This window comes from Carcharodon carcharias, chromosome 29 (genome assembly GCF_017639515.1).
Source record: "Carcharodon carcharias isolate sCarCar2 chromosome 29, sCarCar2.pri, whole genome shotgun sequence".
Lineage (NCBI taxonomy): Eukaryota > Metazoa > Chordata > Chondrichthyes > Lamniformes > Lamnidae > Carcharodon > Carcharodon carcharias.
Window position 1 is genome coordinate 3,122,216 of NC_054495.1, and position 23,719 is coordinate 3,145,934.

At 53.1% G+C, this 23,719-nt stretch overlaps 1 protein-coding gene across 3 annotated transcripts in view; it reads right to left on the bottom strand.

Annotated features, from left to right (window-relative positions):
* Positions 1–459: 459 nt before the first annotated feature.
* LOC121271100 (trypsin-3-like) overlaps positions 460–23,719 on the bottom strand; it is an 83,481-nt gene continuing 60,221 nt past the window's right edge. The window contains exons 2-5 of one of the 3 annotated variants that reach the window (XM_041176850.1): positions 5,946–6,099; positions 4,409–4,671; positions 2,135–2,271; positions 460–609 (exon numbers count right to left, since the gene is read on the bottom strand). In XM_041176850.1, the coding sequence (XP_041032784.1) occupies positions 460–609; positions 2,135–2,271; positions 4,409–4,671; positions 5,946–6,099 (704 nt within the window). The remainder of the gene's footprint in view (positions 610–2,134; positions 2,272–4,408; positions 4,672–5,945; positions 6,100–23,719) is intronic. The other 2 variants (XM_041176852.1, XM_041176851.1) reach the window with 2 other exon arrangements.

The window sequence follows — 23,719 nt, forward strand, 5'->3', positions numbered from 1 at the left end:
CTGTGCGGTGGTGGTGGAGAGAATGAATGTTTCTGGATGTGGTTCCAATCAAGTGGGTTGCTTTCTCCTGGATGGTGTTGAGCTTCTTGAGTATTGTGGGAGCTGCACTCATCCAGGCAAGTGGGGAATATTCCATTACACTCCTGACTTGTTCTTTGTAGATGGTGGACAAGTTTTGGGGAGTCAGGAGGTGAGTTACTTACCGCAGGATTCTCAGCCTCTTACCTGCTCTTGTAGCCACAGTATTAGAGAGATTGGAAGGGTTGTAGTGATTGAATTGAAGAGGAGTTTGTCGTGCTTTCAGATGCACCTGGGAGACGTAGTATAATGAGATGAGTGCAGATTATCAAAATATTGTGAACAGGAAAATAGGAATTGCTTCATCGGTGTTTATTTAGTAATTTTATTTAATTGACCATTGGGTTCAGACAGTTAGGAACCAATGCGGTGTGCAGGTATCTAGTTGTTCTCCATTGTGTCCCTGATCCAGGAGGTATAGTTGCAGACTTTTGTGTAGACTCCAGGGTAATTTCTCTCTGCACAGCCTATTCCCCACGAGACAATTCCTTCCAACTTCTCATTGCAAACCAGGGGCCCCCCTGAATCCCCCTTTATGTGAGGAGAACAGCATCAGGTCAGAACACAATAATAGCAACTTGCATTTATATAGCGCCATTAACATCATAGAACAGCCCAAGCTACTGCACAGCAGCAGTTATCAAAGAATTTGTGACCCCGAGTCACATAAAGGAGATATTAGGGACTGGTGACCAAAAGCTTGGTTATAGAGGGAGGTTTTAAGGAGTGTCTAAAGCAGGAGAGAGACAGAGGGAGAGAGAGATGCAGAGAGGTTTAGGGAGGGAATTCCAGAGTTTATGGCCCCAGGCAGCTGAAGGCACGGCCGTCTATGGTGGAGCGATGGGAATCGGGATGGTCAAGAGGCAAGAATCGGTGGAGCGCAGAGATCTCGGAGGGTTTTACGGGCTGGAGGAGGATACAGAGATAGGGTGGGTTGTAGGGGCTAGAGGAGGTTACTGAGATAGGGTGGGTTGTAGGGTCTGGAGGAGGTTACAGAGATAGGGAGGGTTGTAGGGGCTGGAGGAGGTTACAGAGATAGGGAGGGTTGTAGGGACAGGAGAAGGTTACAGAAATGGGGAGGGTTGTAGGGGCTGGAGGAGGTTACAGAGATAGGGAGGAGGGTTGGGGCTGGAGGAGATTACAGAGATAGGGAGAATTGTAGGGGCTGGAGGAAGTTGGACCTATACCCATTGATGTTTAGAGGAATGAGTGGTGCCCTTATTGAAACATAAATGAGTCTGAAGGTTGTGGACAGGACGGACACTGAGACGATGTTTCCTCTTGGACAAATCTAAAGGTCACAGCCTCAATCGAATGGATCTTCTGCTTACGGAGCAGATCCAGTGTTTCTCTCTGAGGGTCATTATTGTTTGGAATTCTCTACCCCAGAGAGCAGAGGAAGCTGGGTCTTTGAATATTTTCAATACTGAGATCGATTCTGATTGATGAGAGGGATTCAAGGATTAAGGATAATTGGCAAGAACCTGGAATCAAGGCCACAGTCAGGTCATTCAACCTCACTGAATGGTTGAGCAGGTTTGAGGGACTGAATGGTCACCTCTTGCTCCTATTTCTTTAGTTCTCCTCTAGGAGAGGGGGTACGTCTCCCCAATATGACACCGTGGAGCTCGGAGGATAAGGCCCCATTTATTAATGCATTTTTTATTCATTCATGGGATGTGGGCATCTCTGGCTGGGCCAGCATTTATTGCCCATCTCTAATTGCCCCTCAGATAGTGGTGGTGATCTGCCTCCTTGAACCGATGCAGCCCATGACTTGTAGGTACACCCACAGTGCTGTTAAGGAGGGAGTTCCATTACCATGGTAACAGTGTTGGGGGAAATACATACACAGGGGTCTCACCCTTGGGGTGTTCAATTTGGACCTCGAGTCAGGGGGAATCCAGTTACTGCTCTGGAAGAATTAGGATTATGTCTCCATCTGAATCTTTCTCCATTCAGTGAAACTGGGGAGGTGACAGATTTGGGGAGAATGAACAGAATGGAGAGCAAAATCTCTCACTGTCCTGTGTTTACCAACACGTTGCATCCTTACCTGACAGCTATCCTTCCCACCCTCCATGAATCCAGCACAGAACATGCTACTCGTGATGCTACCAGGATAAGCCTTCTGGCAGGTGCTCGGAGACAGCACAGGGACATCGAGGCACTGGAGATCAGCAGGGTACAGAACTGGGAAAGGAACACATTTCACAAAGTTTATTCAATCTGGGATTGGCTACAAAGCCAGGGATTTGCAGTCACACATGTGGTCGCTGTAAAAGTCACAACTGACTGTGGGAAGTTACAGAATGGGGGATTAGGGAGAATGTCTCCCATTAATAAACTGTAGAAATACGGAATCTGGAACAGTTGCCGTTTGTATTCCTGAAAACTGCCAAGAGGTATGATGCCACAATGGGTCCAAATAGAGAAATCAGAACACTACAATCCAACAAATCACACACACACACAGTGCAATCCGTCAAGATCACACACACACTGCAATCTGTCAGATCACACACGCACATTGCAATCTGTCAGATCACACACGCACATTGCAATATGTCAAATCACACACACACACTGCAATCTGTCAAATCACACACACAATGCAATCTGTCAAATCACACACACTGCAATCTGTCGAATCGCGCACACACACTGCACTCTGTCAAATCATGCACACACACTGCACTCTGTCAAATCACACACACACAGTGCACTCTGTCAAATCACACACACACACTGTACTCTGTCAAATTACACACACACACTGCACTCTGTCAAGTCACACACACACACTGCAATCCGTCAAATCACACACACACTGCAATCCGTCAAATCACACACACATTGCAATCCGTCAAATCACACACACACACTGCACTCTGTCAAATCACACACACACACACTGCACTCTGTCAAATCACACACACACACACTGTACTCTGTCAAATCACACACACACACTGCACTCTGTCGAGTCACACACACATACACACTGCAATCCATCAAATGACACACACATTGCTATCTGTCAAATCACACACACACACTGCAATCTGTCAAATTACACACACATTGTAATCCGTCAAATCACACACATACACTGCACTCTGTCAAATTACACACACACACACTGCAATCTGTCAAATCACACACACACACCGCACTCTGTCACGTCACACACATTGCAATCCACCAAATCACACACACACACACTGCACTCTGTCAATTCACAGGCATGATGCAGAGCTGGGGTTTACTCCCGGTGTCCTAAGCTAACATTGCTCTTCCAACTTGCACCAGCTAAAGGCGACATAAAATCTTTACTGAGTCATTTACCTCACTGTTGACTGCGGTATCTTGCCCTGCATTGAATGGTTTACAATGTTTGCAGCAGATATGTGAAGCAAAAGTTTGCATTTGTATAGCAACATCCACATCCTTCGGGCAACCCAAATGTGCTTCACAGACAGTGAATCATATTTTGGTGTGTGGTCACTGTCGGGATGTGGACAATCAAAGTTGTTAGTTTGGCAGAGAGTACGATGCCTCAAACAGCCAGTGAGTTTATTGAGCAGACAAGCTGTCCTTTCTGTGAGTTTAGGTGATTACTGACCAGGAGTCCTGTCCTCTCTATGAGTTTAGGTGGGATAGTGACCAGGAGTCCTGTCCTCTCTGTGAGTTTAGGTGGATTACTGACCAGGAGTCCTGTCCTCTCTGTGAGTTTAGGTGGATTACTGACCAGGAGTCCTGTCCTCTCTGTGAGTTTAGGTGGGATACTGACCAGGAGTCCTGTCCTCTCTGTGAGTTTAGGTGGGACACTGACCAGGAGTCCTGTCCTCTCTGTGAGTTTAGGTGCCGGTGGGATACTGACCAGGAGTCCTGTCCTCTCTGTGAGTTTAGGTGGGACACTGACCAGGAGTCCTGTCCTCTCTGTGAGTTTAGGTGGGACACTGACCAGGAGTCCTGTCCTCTCTGTGAGTTTAGGTGGGATACAGACCAGGAGTCCTGTCCTCTCTGTGAGTTTAGGTGCCGGTGGGACACTGACCAGGAGTCCTGACCTCTCTGTGAGTTTAGGTGGGACACTGACCAGGAGTCCTGTCCTCTCTGTGAGTTTAGGTGGGACACTGACCAGGAGTCCTGTCCTCTCTGTGAGTTTAGGTGCCGGTGGGATACTGACCAGGAGTCCTTCTCTGCAAGTGACCTGCGACCCCCTTGGGTTGCTTGCGTTAATACCAGTATGACCCCTCCCCCCACCCCTACTCATTGCAGGAACGAGCAGACTGTTAGCATGCGTGGCTTGTAAGTAAATTCTACTCACCTTCTCCGTCGTTGAGGAGGTTTCCCCATCCTGAGACCAGGCACTGTAAGCCGGCAGTGGGACAGGAGCTGGAGAGCTCAATGGGCCTCACGTAGCTGTTGAATTGGACGGGTGAGGAGAGCTTCACCAGCATTACATCGTTGTCCAGGGTCTGGGGGTTGTAGTGGGGGTGAATGATGACTTTGGAGGCGCCGATATACTGTTCGGTCCCTTCGTGAACATTGGTGTCGTGATCGCCGATGTAGGCCACCAATGTGTGAGCTCTGCAAGAGAAGTGCGGAGAGACTTTCATCGATATAGCACCTCCGGCGGCCGCAAGTCCCCCTCGCGGCCAGCGCCTTACTGTGTAACATCCTTTGTAATGTAGGAAACTCAGCAACCCGTTTGAGCACAGGACGATCCCGCAAACAGCAGAGAGATGCCCAGGTAGCGACCAGCAGGCAAATAGCTGGGGAAATAGTCAGAGAAACTAAACATGGGTGGATAAATAAACCGATAAAACAGCCCAGCCAAACGCAACGACCCATTGATAAAACAGAGAATTCGCCATCGACGCCTACTCGGAGCCCTGCTCCGGGAGGGAACCGGTCCAGGAGTGAATAAAGACTCTTCTGAATGCCAATCGGAGATGAATGAAATAGGAGGAATGGATGACTGAACTTATGGCCGTGCGCAGGGAGCATTTAACTGATCAGAGTGAGTGGCTGGAATTGCGACTGCCCCTGTGAATGACTGAGCTTAGAGCAGATCAGAAAGGTCCGACAGATCGTACGCTGCTGCTAGATTTCTGGCAGATCAAAGGGAGAGAATGTATTTAGTAGCAATATCGTAGGACGCTCTATAAGTACGACAAAAGGGTAGGGAGGGTCGATACTTGCCACAATAGCATGGGGGATGTCTATACTGAGGACAGATCGTAGGGACGGTCTATACTTAACGGGTTCAATTTTCCTCAATCTCACAACCCCTTAAATCGGAGATGAGAGTGAGATGAGAGTGAGTACTAAGCCCCCTGAGCCACCGCTGACATTGTCCATGGTATTTAATACCATGCGAGGGCCTATACTTACGACAGGTTGTAGGGAGGGTCAATACTTACGACAGATTATAGGGAGGATCAATACCTATGACAGATTATAGGGAGGGTCAATACTTATGACAGATTGTAGGGAGGGTCAATACTTAATGACAGATTGTAGGGAGGATCAATACTTATGACAGATTATAGGGAGGGTCAATACTTATGACAGATTGTAGGGAGGGTCAATACTTATGACAGATTGTAGGGAGGGTCAATACTTATGACAGATTGTAGGGAGGGTCAATACTTAATGACAGATTGTAAGGAAGGTCAATACTTATGACAGATTGTAGGGAGGGTCAATACTTAAGAAAGAGTGTAGGGAGGGTCAATACTTAATGACAGATTGTAGGGAGGGTCAATACTTGAGAAAGAGTGTAGGGAGGGTCAATACTTAAGAAAGAGTATAGGGATGGCCGGGACATACGACAGATCAAGTGGATTGTAGTTACGTACGGTTGTTCGCAGTGAGCTGCAGAGAGGATCCACCATTCATTGATGACAGAGCCTCCACACCAGCGATAAGTGTCAGTGGTGAAGATGACTTGCCAAGGCTGGGAGTGAGGCGGGCAGCTATAGCCATTGATAATCTTATCATCATCGCCAGCCACTGGAGAATCAGAGACAGAGAGGGTTAGGGACACATTGATGCCTGTTCTCCAACCAATCAATAACATCCCACACAAGTTAAACATAGTACGTGTTCCTTGGAAGACCATAAATTTCACAAACTGCCACCACCCCTGAGTGCCGTAAAAGCTTCTTTGATTCATGCCCACTGTGACCATTGGCACTGTGACATGATAGACAATGAGTACCATGGAGAGTGTCAGCTGTGGCTTAGAGGGTGAGGCACGCAGTCTCATCTCTGACTCAGAAGGTGCAGAAGGTGGTAAGTTCAAGTTACAATCAGGGAAATTTAATGCATAATACAGAGCTGTCATTCCCAGTGTGAGTGCCGAGGGAGTGCTGCACTGTTGGGGGGCAGGACTGAGGGAGTGGTGCACCATCAGAGGATCAGGAATGAGGGAATGCTGCACTGTCGGAGGGTCAGTACTGAGGGAGTGCTGTACTGTCGGAGGGTCAGTACTGAGGGAGTGCTGCACTGTTGGAGGGTCAGTACTGAGGGAGTGCCGCACTGTCAGAGGGTCAGTACTGAGGGAATGCTGCACTGTCAGAGGGTCAGTACTGAGGTACTGCTGCACTGTTGGAGGGTCAGTACTGAAGGAGTGCTGCACTGTCGGAGGGTACGTACGGAGGGAGTGCTGCACTGTCGGAGGGTCAGTACTGAGGGAGTGCTGCACTGTCAGAGGGTCAGTACTAAGGGAGCGCTACACTGTTGGAGGGTCAGTACTGGGGGAGTGTGGCACTGTCAGAGTGTCAGTACTGAGTGAGTGCTGCACTGTCGGAGGGTCAGTACTGAGAGAGTGGTGCACTGTCAGAGGGTCAATAATGAGAGACAGCAGCACTGTCAGAGAGTCAGTACTGAGAAAGTGCTGCACTGTCGGAGGGTCAGTACTGAGGGAGTGCTGCACTGTCGGAGGGTCAGTACTGAGGGAGTGCTGCACTGTCGGAGGGTCAGTACTGAGGGAGTGCTACACTGTCAGAGGGTGAGTACGGAGGGAATGCTGCACTGTCAGAGTGTCAGTACTGAGGGAGTGCTGCACTGTCAGAGGGTCAGTACTGAGGGAGTGCTGCACTGTCAGAGGGTCAGTACTGAGGGAGTGCTGCACTGTCAGAGGGTCAGTACTGAGGGTGTGCTACACTGTCAGATGGTCAGTACTGAGGGAGCGCTACACTGTTGGAGGGTCAGTACTGGGGAGTGCGGCACTGTCAGAGTGTCAGTACTGAATGAGTGCTGCACTGTCGGAGTGTCAGTACTGAGAGAGTGGTGCACTGTCAGAGGGTCAGTACTGAGGGAGTGGTGCACTGTCAGAGAGTCAATAATAAGAGAGAGCTGCACTGTCAGAGGGTAAGTACTGAGGGAGTGCTGCACTGTCAAAGGGTCAGCACTGAGAAAGTGCTGCACTGTCAGAGGGTCAGTACTGAGGGAGTGCTGCACTGCCAGAGAGTCAATGCTGTAGGAGTGCTGCAGTGTCAGAGGGTCAGTACTGATGGAGTGCTGCACTGTCGGAGGGTCCGTACCGAGGGAGTGTTGCACTGTCGGAGGGTCAGTACTGAGGGAGTGCTGCATTGTCAGAGGGTCAATGCTGTAGGAGTGCTGCAGCGTCAGAGGGTCAGTACTGAGGGAGTGCTGCACAGTCGGAGAGTCAGTACTGAGGGAGTGCTGCACTGTCGGAGTGTCAGTACTGAGAGAGTGGTGCACTGTCAGAGAGTCAATAATAAGACAGAGCTGCACTGTCAGAGAATCAGTAATGAGGGAGCGCTGCACTGTCAGAGGGTCAGTACTGAGGGAGTGGTGCACTGTCAGAGAGTCAATAATAAGAGAGAGCTGCACTGTCAGAGAATCAGTAATGAGGGAGTGCTGCACTGTCAGAGGGTCAGTACTGAGGGAGTGCTGCACTGTCAGAGGGTCAGTACTGAGAAAGTGCTGCACTGTCAGAGGGTCAGTACTGAGGGAGTGCTGCACTGCCAGAGAGTCAATGCTGTAGGAGTGCTGCAGTGTCAGAGGGTCAGTACTGATGGAGTGCTGCACTGTCGGAGGGTCCGTACCGAGGGAGTGTTGCACTGTCGGAGGGTCAGTACTGAGGGAGTGCTGCACAGTCGGAGGGTCAGTACTGAGGGAGTGCTGCACTTTCAGAGGGTCAGTACTGAGGGAGTGCTGCACTGTCAGAGGGTCAGTACTGAGGGAGTGGTGCACCGTCAGAGAGTCAATAATAAGAGAGAGCTGCACTGTCAGAGAATCAGTAATGAGGGAGTGCTGCACTGTCAGAGGGTCAGTACTGAGGGAGTGCTGCACTGTCAGAGGGTCAGTACTGAGGGAGTGCTGCACTGACAGAGAGTCAGTACTGAGGGAGTGCTGTACTGTCAGAGGGTCAATACTGAGAAAGTGCTGCACTGTCAGAGGTTCAGTACTGAGGGAGTGCTGCACTGCCAGAGAGTCAATGCTGTAGGAGTGCTGCAGTGTCAGAGGGTCAGTACTGATGGAGTGCTGCACTGTCGGAGGGTCCGTACTGAGGGAGTGCTGCACTGTCGGAGGGTCAGTACTGAGTGAGTGCTGCACTGTCAGAGGGTCAATGCTGTAGGAGTGCTGCAGTGTCAGAGGGTCAGTACTGAGGGAGTGCTGCACAGTCGGAGGGTCAGTACTGAGGGAGTGCTGCACTTTCAGAGGGTCAGTACTGAGAGAGTGCTGCACTGTCAGAGGGTCAGTACTGAGGGAGTGCTACACTGTCAGAGGGTGAGTACGGAGGGAATGCTGCACTGTCAGAGTGTCAGTACTGAGGGAGTGCAGCACTGTCAGAGGGTCAGTACTGAGGGTGTGCTACACTGTCAGATGGTCAGTACTGAGGGAGCGCTACACTGTTGGAGGGTCAGTACTGGGGAGTGCGGCACTGTCAGAGTGTCAGTACTGAGTGAGTGCTGCACTGTCGGAGTGTCAGTACTGAGAGAGTGGTGCACTGTCAGAGGGTCAGTACTGAGGGAGTGGTGCACTGTCAGAGAGTCAATAATAAGAGAGAGCTGCACTGTCAGAGAATCAGTAATGAGGGAGCGCTGCACTGTCAGAGGGTCAGTACTGAGGGAGTGCTGCACTGTCAGAGGGTCAGTACTGAGAAAGTGCTGCACTGTCAGAGGGTCAGTACTGAGGGAGTGCTGCACTGCCAGAGAGTCAATGCTGTAGGAGTGCTACAGTGTCAGAGGGTCAGTTCTGATGGAGTGCTGCACTGTCGGAGGGTCCGTACCGAGGGAGTGTTGCACTGTCGGAGGGTCAGTACTGAGGGAGTGCTGCATTGTCAGAGGGTCAATGCTGTAGGAGTGCTGCAGCGTCAGAGGGTCAGTACTGAGGGAGTGTTGCACAGTCGGAGAGTCAGTACTGAGGGAGTGCTGCAGTGTCAGAGGGTCACTAATGAGGGAGCGCTGCACTTTCAGAGGGTCAGTACTGAGGGAGTGCTGCACTGTCGGAGTGTCAGTACTGAGAGAGTGGTGCACTGTCAGAGAGTCAATAATAAGACAGAGCTGCACTGTCAGAGAATCAGTAATGAGGGAACGCTGCACTGTCAGAGGGTCAGTACTGAGGGAGTGCTGCACTGTCGGAGGGTCCGTACTGAGGGAGTGCTGCACTGTCGGAGGGTCAGTACTGAGTGAGTGCTGCACTGTCAGAGGGTCAATGCTGTAGGAGTGCTGCAGTGTCAGAGGGTCAGTACTGAGGGAGTGCTGCACAGTCGGAGGGTCAGTATTGAGGGAGTGCTGCACTGTCAGAGGGTCAGTAATGAGGGAGCGCTGCACTTTCAGAGGGTCAGTACTGAGAGAGTGCTGCACTGTCAGAGGGTCAGTACTGAGTGAGTGCTGTACTGTCAGAAGGTCAGTACTGAGGGAGTGCTGCACTGTCGGAGGGTCCGTACTGAGGGAGTGCTGCACTGTCAGAGGGTCAGTACTGAGGAAGTGCTGCACTGTTGGAGGATCAGTACTGAGGGAGTGCTGCACTGGCAGAAGGTCAATGCTGTAGGAGTGCTGCCGTGTCTGATGGTCAGTACTTAGGGAGTGCTGCCCTGTTGGAGGGTCAGTACTGAGGGAGTGCTGCACTGTCGGAGGGTCAGTACTGAGGGAGTGCTGCACTGTCGGAGGGTCAGTACTGAGAGAACGCTGCAATGTCGGAGGGTCAGTACTGAGAGAACGCTGCAATGTCGGAGGGTCAGTACTGAGGGAGCGCTGCACTGTCAGAGGGTCAGTACTGAGGGAGTGCTGCACTGTCGGAGGGTCAGTACTGAGAGAACGCTGCAATGTCGGAGGGTCAGTACTGAGGGAGTGCTGCACTGTCGGAGGGTCAGTACTGAGAGAACGCTGCAATGTCGGAGGGTCAGTACTGAGGGAGCGCTGCACTGTTCGAGAGTCAGTACTGAGGGAGTGCTGCACTGATGGAGGGTCAGTACTGAGGGAGTGCTGCATTGTCAGAGGGTCACTGCTGTAGGAGTGCTGCAGTGTCAGAGGGTCAGTACTGAGGGAGTGCTGCACTGTCGGAGGGTCAGTACTGAGGAGGTGCTGCACTGTCTGAAGGTCAGCACTGAGGGAGTGCTGCACTGTCAGAGAGTCAGTATTGAGAGAACGCTGCAATGTCGGAGGGTTAGTACTGAGGGAGTGCTGCACTGTCAGAGGGTCAGTACTGAGGGAGTGCTGCACTGTCGGAGGGTCAGTACTGACGGAGTGCTGCACTGTCGGGGGGTCATTACTTGGAGAATGCTTCACCTTTGCAGAGTCAGTACTGAGGGAGGAAAGGCTCCATGTAGTTCAAAGAGGAGAGTGAGGGAGTGGAGGATTCCGTCTATTTGGATGGCAGATTGATGGAGGGGAGGAGTGAAGGAGTTTGAAGAGGAGAGTGAGGGCCGAGAAGAGTCCCCCAGCTTGAAGGGGAGGTTGAGGGAGGGGAGGAGTCCCTCAGTTTGAAGAGGAAAGTCAGGAAGGGGAGTGGTCCCTCAGCTGGAATGGGAGTTTGAGAGAGGGGAGGCATCTCAGTTTAATGTGGAGAGTGTGGGGGGGGGGAGGATCCCCTCAGATTGATGAGGAGAGTGAGGGAGGGGAGGAGTCTCTTGGTTTGAAGAGGAGAGTGAGGGAGGGGAGGAGTCTCTTGGTTTGATGAGGAGAGTGAGGGAGGGGAGGAGTCTCTTGGTTTGAAGAGGAGAGTGAGGGAGGGGAGGAGTCCCTCAGTTTGATGAGGAGAGTGAGGGAGGGGAGGAGTCTCTTGGTTTGAAGAAGAGAGTGAGGGAGGGGAGGAGTCTCTTGGTTTGAAGAGGAGAGTGAGGGAGGGGAGGAATCTCACAATTCGATGAGGAGACTGAGGGACGGGAGGAGTCCCTCAGTTTGATGCGGAGAGTGAGGGAGGGGAAGACTCTCTTGGTTTGAAGAGGAGAGTGAGGGAGGGGAGGAATCTCACAATTTGATGAGGAGAGTGAGGGAGGGGAGGAGTCCCTCAGTTTGAGGAGGAGAGTGAGGGAGGTGAGATGTCCCTCAGTTTGATGAGGAGAGTGAGGGAGGGGAGGAGACCCTCAGGTCGAAGAGGAGATTGAGGGAGGGGAGGCATCTCCCAGTTTGATGAGGAGAGTGAGGGAGCAGAGGAGTCCCTCATTTGATGAGGAAAGTGAGGGAGGGGAGGAGACCCTCAGTTTGAAGAGGAGATTGAGGGAGGGGTGGTGTCCCTCCATTTGATTAGGAGAGTGAGGGAGGGGAGGAGTCCCTCAGTTTCATGAGGAGAATGAAGGAGGGGAGGAGTCACTCAGTTTGATGAGGAGAGTGAGGGAGGGGAGGAGTCTTTTGGTTTGAAGAGGAGAGTGAGGGAGGGGAGGAGTCTCTTGGTTTGATGAGGTGAGTGAGGGAGGGGAGGCGTCTCCCATTTTGATGAGGAGAGTGAGGGAGGGGAGAAATCTCACAATTTGATGAGGAGAGTGAGGGAGGGGAGGAGTACCTCAGTTTGAAGAGGAGATTGAGGGAGCAGAGGAGTCCCTCAGTTTGAAGTGTAGATTGAGGGAGGGGAGGAATACGTCAGTGTGATGAGGAGAGTGGAGGAGGGGAGGAGTCTCTTGGTTTGATGAGGAGTGTGATGGAGGGGAGGTGTCCATCAGTTTGATGAGGAGAATGAGGGAGGGGAGCAGACCCTCAGTTTGATGAGGAGAGTGAGGGAGGCGAGGAGTCCCTCAGTTTGAAGAGGAGAGTGAGGGAGGGGAGCAGAGCCTCAGTTTGATGAGGAGAGTGAGGGAGGCGAGGAGTCCCTCAGTTTGAAGAGGAGAGTGAGGGAAGGGAGCAGAGCGTCAGTTTGATGAGGAGAGTGAGGGAGGCGAGGAGTCCCTCAGTTTGAAGAGGAGAGTGAGGGAGGGGAGCAGAGCCTCAGTTTGATGAGGAGATTGAGGGAGGGGAGGAGTCCCTCAGTTTGATCAGGAGAGCGAGGGAAAGGAGTAAACGCTCAGTTTGAAGAGGAGATTGAGGGAGGGGAGGAGTCCCACAGTTTGAAGAGGTGAGTGAGGGAGGGGAGGAGTCTCTCTGTTTGATGAGGGGAGTGAGGGAGGGGAAGAGTCTCTCAGTTTGATGAGGAGAGTGAGGGAGGGGAGGAGTCTCTCAGTTTGAAGAGGAGAGTGAGGGAGGGGAGGAGTCTCTCTGTTTGATGAGGAGTGTAAGGGAGGGGAGGAGTCTCTCTGTTTGATGAGGAGAGTGAGAGAGGGGAGGAGTCTCTCAGTTTGAAGAGGAGAGTGAGGGAGGGGAGGAGTCTCTCAGTTTGATGAGGAGAGTGAGGGAGGGGAAGAGTCTCTCTGTTTGATGAGGAGAGTGAGGGAGGGGAGGAGTCTCTCTGTTTGATGAGGAGAGTGAGGGAGGGGAGGAGTCCCTCAGTTTGAAGAGGAGAGTGAGGGAGGGGAGGAGTCTCTCTGTTTGATGAGGAGAATGAGGGAGGGGAGGAGTCTCTCTGTTTGATGAGGAGAGTGAGGGAGGGGAGGAGTCTTTCAGTTTGATGAGGAGAGTGAGGGAGTGGAGGAGTCTCTCTGTTTGATGAGGAGATTATGGGATGGTAGGAGTCCATGAGTTTGATGAGAGAGTGAGGGAGGGGAGGAGTCTCTCTGTTTGATGGGGAGAGTGAGGGAGGGGAGGAGTCCCGCAGTTTGAAGAGGAGAGTGAGGGAGGGGAGGAGTCTCTCAGTTTGATGAGGAGAGTGAGGGAGGGGAAGAGTCTCTCTGTTTGATGAGGAGAGTGAGGGAGGGGAGGAGTCTCTCAGTTTGATGAGGAGAGTGAGGGTGGGGAAGAGTCTCTCTGTTTGATGAGGAGAGTGAGGGACGGGAGGAGTCTCTCTGTTTGATGAGGAGAGTGAGGGAGGGGAGGAGTCCCTCAGTTTGAAGAGGAGAGTGAGGGAGGGGAGGAGTCTCTCAGTTTGATGAGGAGAGTGAGGGTGGGGAAGAGTCTCTCTGTTTGATGAGGAGAGTGAGGGAGGGGAGGAGTCTCTCTGTTTGATGAGGAGAGTGAGGGAGGGGAGGAGTCCCTCAGTTTGAAGAGGAGAGTGAGGGAGGGGAGGAGTCTCTCTGTTTGATGAGGAGAATGAGGGAGGGGAGGAGTCTCTCTGTTTGATGAGGAGAGTGAGGGAGGGGAGGAGTCTTTCAGTTTGATGAGGAGAGTGAGGGAGTGGAGGAGTCTCTCTGTTTGATGAGGAGATTATGGGATGGTAGGAGTCCATGAGTTTGATGAGAGAGTGAGGGAGGGGAGGAGTCTCTCTGTTTGATGGGGAGAGTGAGGGAGGGGAGGAGTCCCGCAGTTTGAAGAGGAGAGTGAGGGAGGGGAGGAGTCTCTCAGTTTGATGAGGAGAGTGAGGGAGGGGAAGAGTCTCTCTGTTTGATGAGGAGAGTGAGGGAGGGGAGGAGTCTCTCAGTTTGATGAGGAGAGTGAGGGTGGGGAAGAGTCTCTCTGTTTGATGAGGAGAGTGAGGGAGGGGAGGAGTCTCTCTGTTTGATGAGGAGAGTGAGGGAGGGGAGGAGTCCCTCAGTTTGATGAGGAGAGTGAGGGAGGGGAGGAGTCTCTCTGTTTGATGAGGAGAGTGAGGGAGGGGAAGAGTCTCTCTGTTTGATGAGGAGAGTGAGGGAGGGGAGGAGTCTCTCTGTTTGATGAGGAGAATGAGGGAGGGGAGGAGTCCCTCAGTTTGAAGAGGAGAGTGAGGGAGGGGAGGAGTCTCTCTGTTTGATGAGGAGAAGGAGGGAGGGGAGGAGTCTCTCTGTTTGATGAGGAGAGTGAGGGAGGGGAGGAGTCTTTCAGTTTGATGAGAGAGTGAGGGAGGGGAGGAGTCTCTCTGTTTGATGGGGAGAGTGAGGGAGGGGAGGAGTCCCTCAGTTTGAAGAGGAGAGTGAGGGAGGGGAGGAGTCTCTCAGTTTGATGAGGAGAGTGAGGGAGGGGAAGAGTCTCTCTGTTTGATGAGGAGAGTGAGGGAGGGGAGGAGTCTCTCAGTTTGATGAGGAGAGTGAGGGTGGGGAAGAGTCTCTCTGTTTGATGAGGAGAGTGAGGGAGGGGAGGAGTCTCTCTGTTTGATGACGAGAGTGAGGGAGGGGAGGAGTCCCTCAGTTTGAAGAGGAGAGTGAGGGAGGGGAGGAGTCTCTCTGTTTGATGAGGAGAGTGAGGGAGGCGAGGAGTCCCTCAGTTTGAAGAGGAGAGTGAGGGAAGGGAGCAGAGCCTCAGTTTGATGAGGAAATTGAGGGAGAGGAGGAGTCCCTCAGTTTGATCAGGAGAGCGAGGGAAGGGAGTAAACCCTCAGTTTGAAGAGGAGATTGAGGGAGGGGAGGAGTCCCACAGTTTGAAGAGGTGAGTGAGGGAGGGGAGGAGTCTCTCTGTTTGGTGACGAGAGTGAGGGAGGGGAAGAGTCTCTCAGTTTGAAGAGCAGAGTGAGGGAGGGGAGGAGTCTCTCTGTTTGATGAGGAGTGTGAGGGAGGGGAGGAGTCTCTCTGTTTGATGGGGAGAGTGAGGGAGGGGAGGAGTCCCGCAGTTTGATGAGGAGAGTGAGGGAGGGGAGGAGTCTCTTGGTTTGAAGAAGAGAGTGAGGGAGGGGAGGAGTCTCTTGGTTTGAAGAGGAGAGTGAGGGAGGGGAGGAATCTCACAATTCGATGAGGAGACTGAGGGACGGGAGGAGTCCCTCAGTTTGATGCGGAGAGTGAGGGAGGGGAAGACTCTCTTGGTTTGAAGAGGAGAGTGAGGGAGGGGAGGAATCTCACAATTTGATGAGGAGAGTGAGGGAGGGGAGGAGTCTTTTGGTTTGAAGAGGAGAGTGAGGGAGGGGAGGAGTCTCTTGGTTTGATGAGGTGAGTGAGGGAGGGGAGGCGTCTCCCATTTTGATGAGGAGAGTGAGGGAGGGGAGAAATCTCACAATTTGATGAGGAGAGTGAGGGAGGGGAGGAGTACCTCAGTTTGAAGAGGAGATTGAGGGAGCGGAGGAGTCCCTCAGTTTGAAGAGTAGATTGAGGGAGGGGAGGAATACGTCAGTGTGATGAGGAGAGTGGAGGAGGGGAGGAGTCTCTTGGTTTGATGAGGAGTGTGATGGAGGGGAGGTGTCCATCAGTTTGATGAGGAGAATGAGGGAGGGGAGCAGACCCTCAGTTTGATGAGGAGAGTGAGGGAGGCGAGGAGTCCCTCAGTTTGAAGAGGAGAGTGAGGGAGGGGAGCAGAGCCTCAGTTTGATGAGGAGAGTGAGGGAGGCGAGGAGTCCCTCAGTTTGAAGAGGAGAGTGAGGGAAGGGAGCAGAGCGTCAGTTTGATGAGGAGAGTGAGGGAGGCGAGGAGTCCCTCAGTTTGAAGAGGAGAGTGAGGGAGGGGAGCAGAGCCTCAGTTTGATGAGGAGATTGAGGGAGGGGAGGAGTCCCACAGTTTGAAGAGGTGAGTGAGGGAGGGGAGGAGTCTCTCTGTTTGATGAGGGGAGTGAGGGAGGGGAAGAGTCTCTCAGTTTGATGAGGAGAGTGAGGGAGGGGAGGAGTCTCTCAGTTTGAAGAGGAGAGTGAGGGAGGGGAGGAGTCTCTCTGTTTGATGAGGAGTGTAAGGGAGGGGAGGAGTCTCTCTGTTTGATGAGGAGAGTGAGAGAGGGGAGGAGTCTCTCAGTTTGATGGGGAGAGTGAGGGAGGGGAGGAGTCCCGCAGTTTGAAGAGGAGAGTGAGGGAGGGGAGGAGTCTCTCGGTTTGAGGAGGAGAGTGAGGGAGGGGAGGAGTCTCTCAGTTTGATGAGGAGAGTGAGGGTGGGGAAGAGTCTCTCTGTTTGATGAGGAGAGTGAGGGAGGGGAGGAGTCTCTCTGTTTGATGAGGAGAGTGAGGGAGGGGAGGAGTCCCTCAGTTTGAAGAGGAGAGTGAGGGAGGGGAGGAGTCTCTCTGTTTGATGAGGAGAGTGAGGGAGGGGAAGAGTCTCTCTGTTTGATGAGGAGAGTGAGGGAGGGGAGGAGTCTCTCTGTTTGATGAGGAGAATGAGGGAGGGGAGGAGTCCCTCAGTTTGAAGAGGAGAGTGAGGGAGGGGAGGAGTCTCTCTGTTTGATGAGGAGAAGGAGGGAGGGGAGGAGTCTCTCTGTTTGATGAGGAGAGTGAGGGAGGGGAGGAGTCTTTCAGTTTGATGAGAGAGTGAGGGAGGGGAGGAGTCTCTCTGTTTGATGGGGAGAGTGAGGGAGGGGAGGAGTCCCTCAGTTTGAAGAGGAGAGTGAGGGAGGGGAGGAGTCTCTCAGTTTGATGAGGAGAGTGAGGGAGGGGAAGAGTCTCTCTGTTTGATGAGGAGAGTGAGGGAGGGGAGGAGTCTCTCAGTTTGATGAGGAGAGTGAGGGTGGGGAAGAGTCTCTCTGTTTGATGAGGAGAGTGAGGGAGGGGAGGAGTCTCTCTGTTTGATGACGAGAGTGAGGGAGGGGAGGAGTCCCTCAGTTTGAAGAGGAGAGTGAGGGAGGGGAGGAGTCTCTCTGTTTGATGAGGAGAGTGAGGGAGGCGAGGAGTCCCTCAGTTTGAAGAGGAGAGTGAGGGAAGGGAGCAGAGCCTCAGTTTGATGAGGAAATTGAGGGAGAGGAGGAGTCCCTCAGTTTGATCAGGAGAGCGAGGGAAGGGAGTAAACCCTCAGTTTGAAGAGGAGATTGAGGGAGGGGAGGAGTCCCACAGTTTGAAGAGGTGAGTGAGGGAGGGGAGGAGTCTCTCTGTTTGGTGACGAGAGTGAGGGAGGGGAAGAGTCTCTCAGTTTGAAGAGCAGAGTGAGGGAGGGGAGGAGTCTCTCTGTTTGATGAGGAGTGTGAGGGAGGGGAGGAGTCTCTCTGTTTGATGGGGAGAGTGAGGGAGGGGAGGAGTCCCGCAGTTTGATGAGGAGAGTGAGGGAGGGGAGGAGTCTCTTGGTTTGAAGAAGAGAGTGAGGGAGGGGAGGAGTCTCTTGGTTTGAAGAGGAGAGTGAGGGAGGGGAGGAATCTCACAATTCGATGAGGAGACTGAGGGACGGGAGGAGTCCCTCAGTTTGATGCGGAGAGTGAGGGAGGGGAAGACTCTCTTGGTTTGAAGAGGAGAGTGAGGGAGGGGAGGAATCTCACAATTTGATGAGGAGAGTGAGGGAGGGGAGGAGTCTTTTGGTTTGAAGAGGAGAGTGAGGGAGGGGAGGAGTCTCTTGGTTTGATGAGGTGAGTGAGGGAGGGGAGGCGTCTCCCATTTTGATGAGGAGAGTGAGGGAGGGGAGAAATCTCACAATTTGATGAGGAGAGTGAGGGAGGGGAGGAGTACCTCAGTTTGAAGAGGAGATTGAGGGAGCGGAGGAGTCCCTCAGTTTGAAGAGTAGATTGAGGGAGGGGAGGAATACGTCAGTGTGATGAGGAGAGTGGAGGAGGGGAGGAGTCTCTTGGTTTGATGAGGAGTGTGATGGAGGGGAGGTGTCCATCAGTTTGATGAGGAGAATGAGGGAGGGGAGCAGACCCTCAGTTTGATGAGGAGAGTGAGGGAGGCGAGGAGTCCCTCAGTTTGAAGAGGAGAGTGAGGGAGGGGAGCAGAGCCTCAGTTTGATGAGGAGAGTGAGGGAGGCGAGGAGTCCCTCAGTTTGAAGAGGAGAGTGAGGGAAGGGAGCAGAGCGTCAGTTTGATGAGGAGAGTGAGGGAGGCGAGGAGTCCCTCAGTTTGAAGAGGAGAGTGAGGGAGGGGAGCAGAGCCTCAGTTTGATGAGGAGATTGAGGGAGGGGAGGAGTCCCTCAGTTTGAAGAGGAGAGTGAGGGAGGGGAGGAGTCTCTCTGTTTGATGAGGGGAGTGAGGGAGGGGAAGAGTCTCTCAGTTTGATGAGGAGAGTGAGGGAGGGGAGGAGTCTCTCAGTTTGAAGAGGAGAGTGAGGGAGGGGAGGAGTCTCTCTGTTTGATGAGGAGTGTAAGGGAGGGGAGGAGTCTCTCTGTTTGATGAGGAGAGTGAGAGAGGGGAGGAGTCTCTCAGTTTGATGGGGAGAGTGAGGGAGGGGAGGAGTCCCGCAGTTTGAAGAGGAGAGTGAGGGAGGGGAGGAGTCTCTCGGTTTGAGGAGGAGAGTGAGGGAGGGGTGGTGTACCTCCATTTGATGAGGAGAGTGAGGGAGGGGAGGAGTCCCTCAGTTTCATGAGGAGAATGAGGGAGGGGAGGAGTCCCTCAGTTTGAAGAGGAGATTGAGGGAGGGGTGGTGTCCCTCCGTTTGATGAGGAGATTGAGGGAGGGGAGGAGTCCCTCAGTTTCTTGAGGAGAATGAGGGAGGGGAGGAGTCCTTCAGTTTGAACAGGAGATTGAGGGAGGGGTGGTGTCCCTCCGTTTGATGAGGAGAGTGAGGGTGGGGAGGAGTCCCTCAGTTTCATGAGGAGAGTGAGGGAGGGGAGGAGTCCCTTAGTTTGAAGAGGTGATTGAAGGAGTGGAGGAGTCCCTCAGTTTCATGAGGAGCTTGAGGGAGGGGAGGAGTACCTCAGTTTGATGAGGAGAGTGGGGGAGGAGAGGAGTCCCTCAGTTTGATGAGGAGAGTGAGGGAGTGAATGAGTCTCTCAGTTTGATGAGGTGAGTGAGGGTGGTGGAGGAGACCCTCAGTTTGAAGAGGAGATTGATGGAGGGGAGGTATCCCTCAGTTTGATGATGAGATTGAGGGAGGGGAGGAGTCCCTCAGTTTCTTGAGGAGAATGAGGGAGGGGAGGAGTCCCTCAGTTTGAACAGGAGATTGAGGGAGGGGTGGTGTCCCTCCGTTTGATGAGGAGAGTGAGGGAGGGGAGGAGTCCCTCAGTTTCATGAGGAGAGTGATGGAGGGGAGGAGTACCTCAGTTTGATGAGGAGAGTGGGGGAGGAGAGGAGTCCCTCAGTTTGATGAGGAGAGTGAGGGAGTGAATGAGTCTCTCAGTTTGATGAGGTGAGTGAGGGTGGTGGAGGAGGCCCTCAGTTTGAAGAGGAGATTGAGGGAGGGGAGGAATCCCTCAGTTTGATGAGGAGAGTGAGGGAGGTGGAGGAGTCCCTCAGTTTGATGAGGAGAGTGAGGGAGGGGAGGAGTCTCTCAGTTTGATGAGGAGAGTGAGGGTGGTGAAGAGTCTCTCTGTTTGATGAGGAGAGTGAGGGAGGGGAGGAGTCTCTCTGTTTGATGAGGAGAGTGAGGGAGGGGAGGAGTCCCTCAGTTTGAAGAGGAGAGTGAGGGAGGGGAGGAGTCTCTCTGTTTGATGAGGAGAGTGAGGGAGGGGAAGAGTCTCTCTGTTTGATGAGGAGAGTGAGGGAGGGGAGGAGTCTCTCTGTTTGATGAGGAGAGTGAGGGAGGGGAGGAGTCCCTCAGTTTGAAGAGGAGAGTGAGGGAGGGGAGGAGTCTCTCTGTTTGATGAGGAGAATGAGGGAGGGGAGGAGTCTGTTTGATGAGGAGAGTGAGGGAGGGGAGGAGTCTTTCAGTTTGAAGAGGAGAGTGAGGGAGTGGAGGAGTCTCTCTGTTTGATGAGGAGATTATGGGATGGTAGGAGTCCATGAGTTTGATGAGAGAGTGAGGGAGGGGAGGAGTCTCTCTGTTTGATGGGGAGAGTGAGGGAGGGGAGGAGTCCCGCAGTTTGAAGAGGAGAGTGAGGGAGGGAAGGAGTCTCTCAGTTTGATGAGGAGAGTGAGGGAGGGGAAGAGTCTCTCTGTTTGATGAGGAGAGTGAGGGAGGGGAGGAGTCTCTCAGTTTGATGAGGAGAGTGAGGGTGGGGAAGAGTCTCCCTGTTTGATGAGGAGAGTGAGGGAGGGGAGGAGTCTCTCTGTTTGATGAGGAGAGTGAGGGAGGGGAGGAGTCCCTCAGTTTGAAGAGGAGAGTGAGGGAGGGGAGGAGTCTCTCTGTTTGATGAGGAGAGTGAGGGAGGCGAGGAGTCCCTCAGTTTGAAGAGGAGAGTGAGGGAGGGGAGCAGAGCCTCAGTTTGATGAGGAAATTGAGGGAGGGGAGGAGTCCCTCAGTTTGATCAGGAGAGCGAGGGAAGGGAGTAAACCCTCAGTTTGAAGAGGAGATTGAGGGAGGGGAGGAGTCCCACAGTTTGAAGAGGTGAGTGAGGGAGGGGAGGAGTCTCTCTCTGTTTGATGAGGGGAGTGAGGGAGGGGAAGAGTCTCTCAGTTTGATGAGGAGAGTGAGGGAGGGGAGGAGTCTCTCTGTTTGATGACGAGAATGAGGGAGGGGAGGAGTCTCTCAGTTTGAAGAGCAGAGTGAGGGAGGGGAGGAGTCTCTCTGTTTGATGAGGAGTGTGAGGGAGGGGAGGAGTCTCTCTGTTTGATGGGGAGAGTGAGGGAGGGGAGGAGTCCCACAGTTTGAAGAGGAGAGTGAGGGAGGGGAGGAGTCTCTCAGTTTGATGAGGAGATTGAGGGAGGGGAAGAGTCTCTCTGTTTGATGAGGAGAGTGAGGGAGGGGAGGAGTCCCTCAGTTTGAAGAGGAGAGTGAGGGACGGGAGGAGTCTCTCTGTTTGATGAGGAGAGTGAGGGAGGGGAGGAGTCTCTCTGTTTGATGAGGAGAGTGAGGGAGGGGAGGAGTCTCTCTGTTTGATGAGGAGAGTGAGGGAGGGGAGGAGTCTCTCAGTTTGATGAGGAGAGTGAGGGAGGGGAAGAGTCTCTCTGTTTGATGAGGAGAGTGAGGGAGGGGAGGAGTCTCTCAGTTTGATGAGGAAAGTGAGGGTGGGGAAGAGTCTCTTTGTTTGATGAGGAGAGTGAGGGAGGGGAGGAGTCTCTCTGTTTGATGAGGAGATTGAGGGAGGGGAGGAGTCCCTCAGTTTGAAGAGGAGAGTGAGGGAGGGGAGGAGTCTCTCTGTTTGATGAGGAGAATGAGGGAGGGGAGGAGTCTCTCTGTTTGATGAGGAGAGTGAGGGAGGGGAGGAGTCTTTCAGTTTGAAGAGGAGAGTGAGGGAGTGGAGGAGTCTCTCTGTTTGATGAGGAGATTATGGGATGGTAGGAGTCCATGAGTTTGATGAGAGAGTGAGGGAGGGGAGGAGTCTCTCTGTTTGATGGGGAGAGTGAGGGAGGGGAGGAGTCCCGCAGTTTGAAGAGGTGAGTGAGGGAGGGGAGGAGTCTCTCAGTTTGATGAGGAGAGTGAGGGAGGGGAAGAGTCTCTCTGTTTGATGAGGAGAGTGAGGGAGGGGAGGAGTCTCTCAGTTTGATGAGGAGAGTGAGGGTGGGGAAGAGTCTCTCTGTTTGATGAGGAGAGTGAGGGAGGGGAGGAGTCTCTCTGTTTGATGAGGAGAGTGAGGGAGGGGAGGAGTCCCTCAGTTTGAAGAGGAGAGTGAGGGAGGGGAGGAGTCTCTCTGTTTGATGAGGAGAGTGAGGGAGGCGAGGAGTCCCTCAGTTTGAAGAGGAGAGTGAGGGAGGGGAGCAGAGCCTCAGTTTGATGAGGAAATTGAGGGAGGGGAGGAGTCCCTCAGTTTGATCAGGAGAGCGAGGGAAGGGAGTAAACCCTCAGTTTGAAGAGGAGATTGAGGGAGGGGAGGAGTCCCACAGTTTGAAGAGGTGAGTGAGGGAGGGGAGGAGTCTCTCTGTTTGCTGAGGGGAGTGAGGGAGGGGAAGAGTCTCTCAGTTTGATGAGGAGAGTGAGGGAGGGGAGGAGTCTCTCTGTTTGATGACGAGAATGAGGGAGGGGAGGAGTCTCTCAGTTTGAAGAGCAGAGTGAGGGAGGGGAGGAGTCTCTCAGTTTGATGAGGAGATTGAGGGAGGGGAGGAGTCTCTCTGTTTGATGGGGAGAGTGAGGGAGGGGAGGAGTCCCGCAGTTTGAAGAGGAGAGTGAGGGAGCGGAGGAGTCTCTCAGTTTGATGAGGAGATTGAGGGAGGGGAAGAGTCTCTCTGTTTGATGAGGAGAGTGAGGGAGGGGAGGAGTCCCTCAGTTTGAAGAGGAGAGTGAGGGAGGGGAGGAGTCTCTCTGTTTGATGAGGAGGGTGAGGGAGGGGAGGAGTCTCTCTGTTTGATGAGGAGAGTGAGGGAGGGGAGGAGTCTCTCTGTTTGATGGGGAGAGTGAGGGAGGGGAGGAGTCTCTCAGTTTGATGAGGAGAGTGAGGGAGGGGAAGAGTCTCTCTGTTTGATGAGGAGAGTGAGGGAGGGGAGGAGTCTCTCAGTTTGATGAGGAGAGTGAGGGTGGGGAAGAGTCTCTCTGTTTGATGAGGAGAGTGAGGGAGGGGAGGAGTCTCTCTGTTTGATGAGGAGAGTGAGGGAGGGGAGGAGTCTCTCAGTTTGAAGAGGAGAGTGAGGGAGTGGAGGAGTCTCTCTGTTTGATGAGGAGATTATGGGATGCTAGGAGTCCATGAGTTTGATGAGAGAGTGAGGGAGTGGAGGAGTACGTCACTGTGATGAGGAGAGTGGCGGAGGGGAGGAGTCCCTCAGTTTCATGAGGAGAATGAGGGAGGGGAGGAGTCCCTCAGTTTGAAGAGGAGATTGAGGGAGGGGTGGTGTCCCTCCGTTTGATGAGGAGATTGAGGGAGGGGAGGAGTCCCTCAGTTTCTTGAGGATAATGAGGGAGGGGAGGAGTCCCTCAGTTTGAACAGGAGATTGAGGGAGGGGTGGTGTCCCTCCATTTGATGAGGAGAGTGAGGGTGGGGAGGAGTCCCTCAGTTTCATGAGGAGAGTGAGGGAGGGGAGGAGTCCCTTCGTTTGAAGAGGTGATTGAAGGAGTGGAGGAGTCCCTCAGTTTCATGAGGAGCTTGAGGGAGGGGAGGAGTACCTCAGTTTGATGAGGAGAGTGGGGGAGGAGAGGAGTCCCTCAGTTTGATGAGGAGAGTGAGGGAGTGAATGAGTCTCTCAGTTTGATGAGGTGAGTGAGGGTGGTGGAGGAGACCCTCAGTTTGAAGAGGAGATTGAGGGAGGGGAGGAATCCCTCAGTTTGATGATGAGATTGAGGGAGGGGAGGAGTCCCTCAGTTTCTTGAGGAGAATGAGGGAGGGGAGGTGTCCCTCAGTTTGAACAGGAGATTGAGGGAGGGGTGGTGTCCCTCCGTTTGATGAGGAGAGTGAGGGTGGGGAGGAGTCCCTCAGTTTCATGAGGAGAGTGAGGGAGGGGAGGAGTCCCTTAGTTTGAAGAGGTGATTGAAGGAGTGGAGGAGTCCCTCAGTTTGATGAGGAGATTGATGGAGGGGAGGAGTCCCTCAGTTTGAAGAGGAGAGTGAGGGAGGGGAGCAGAGCCTCAGTTTGATGAGGAAATTGAGGGAGGGGAGG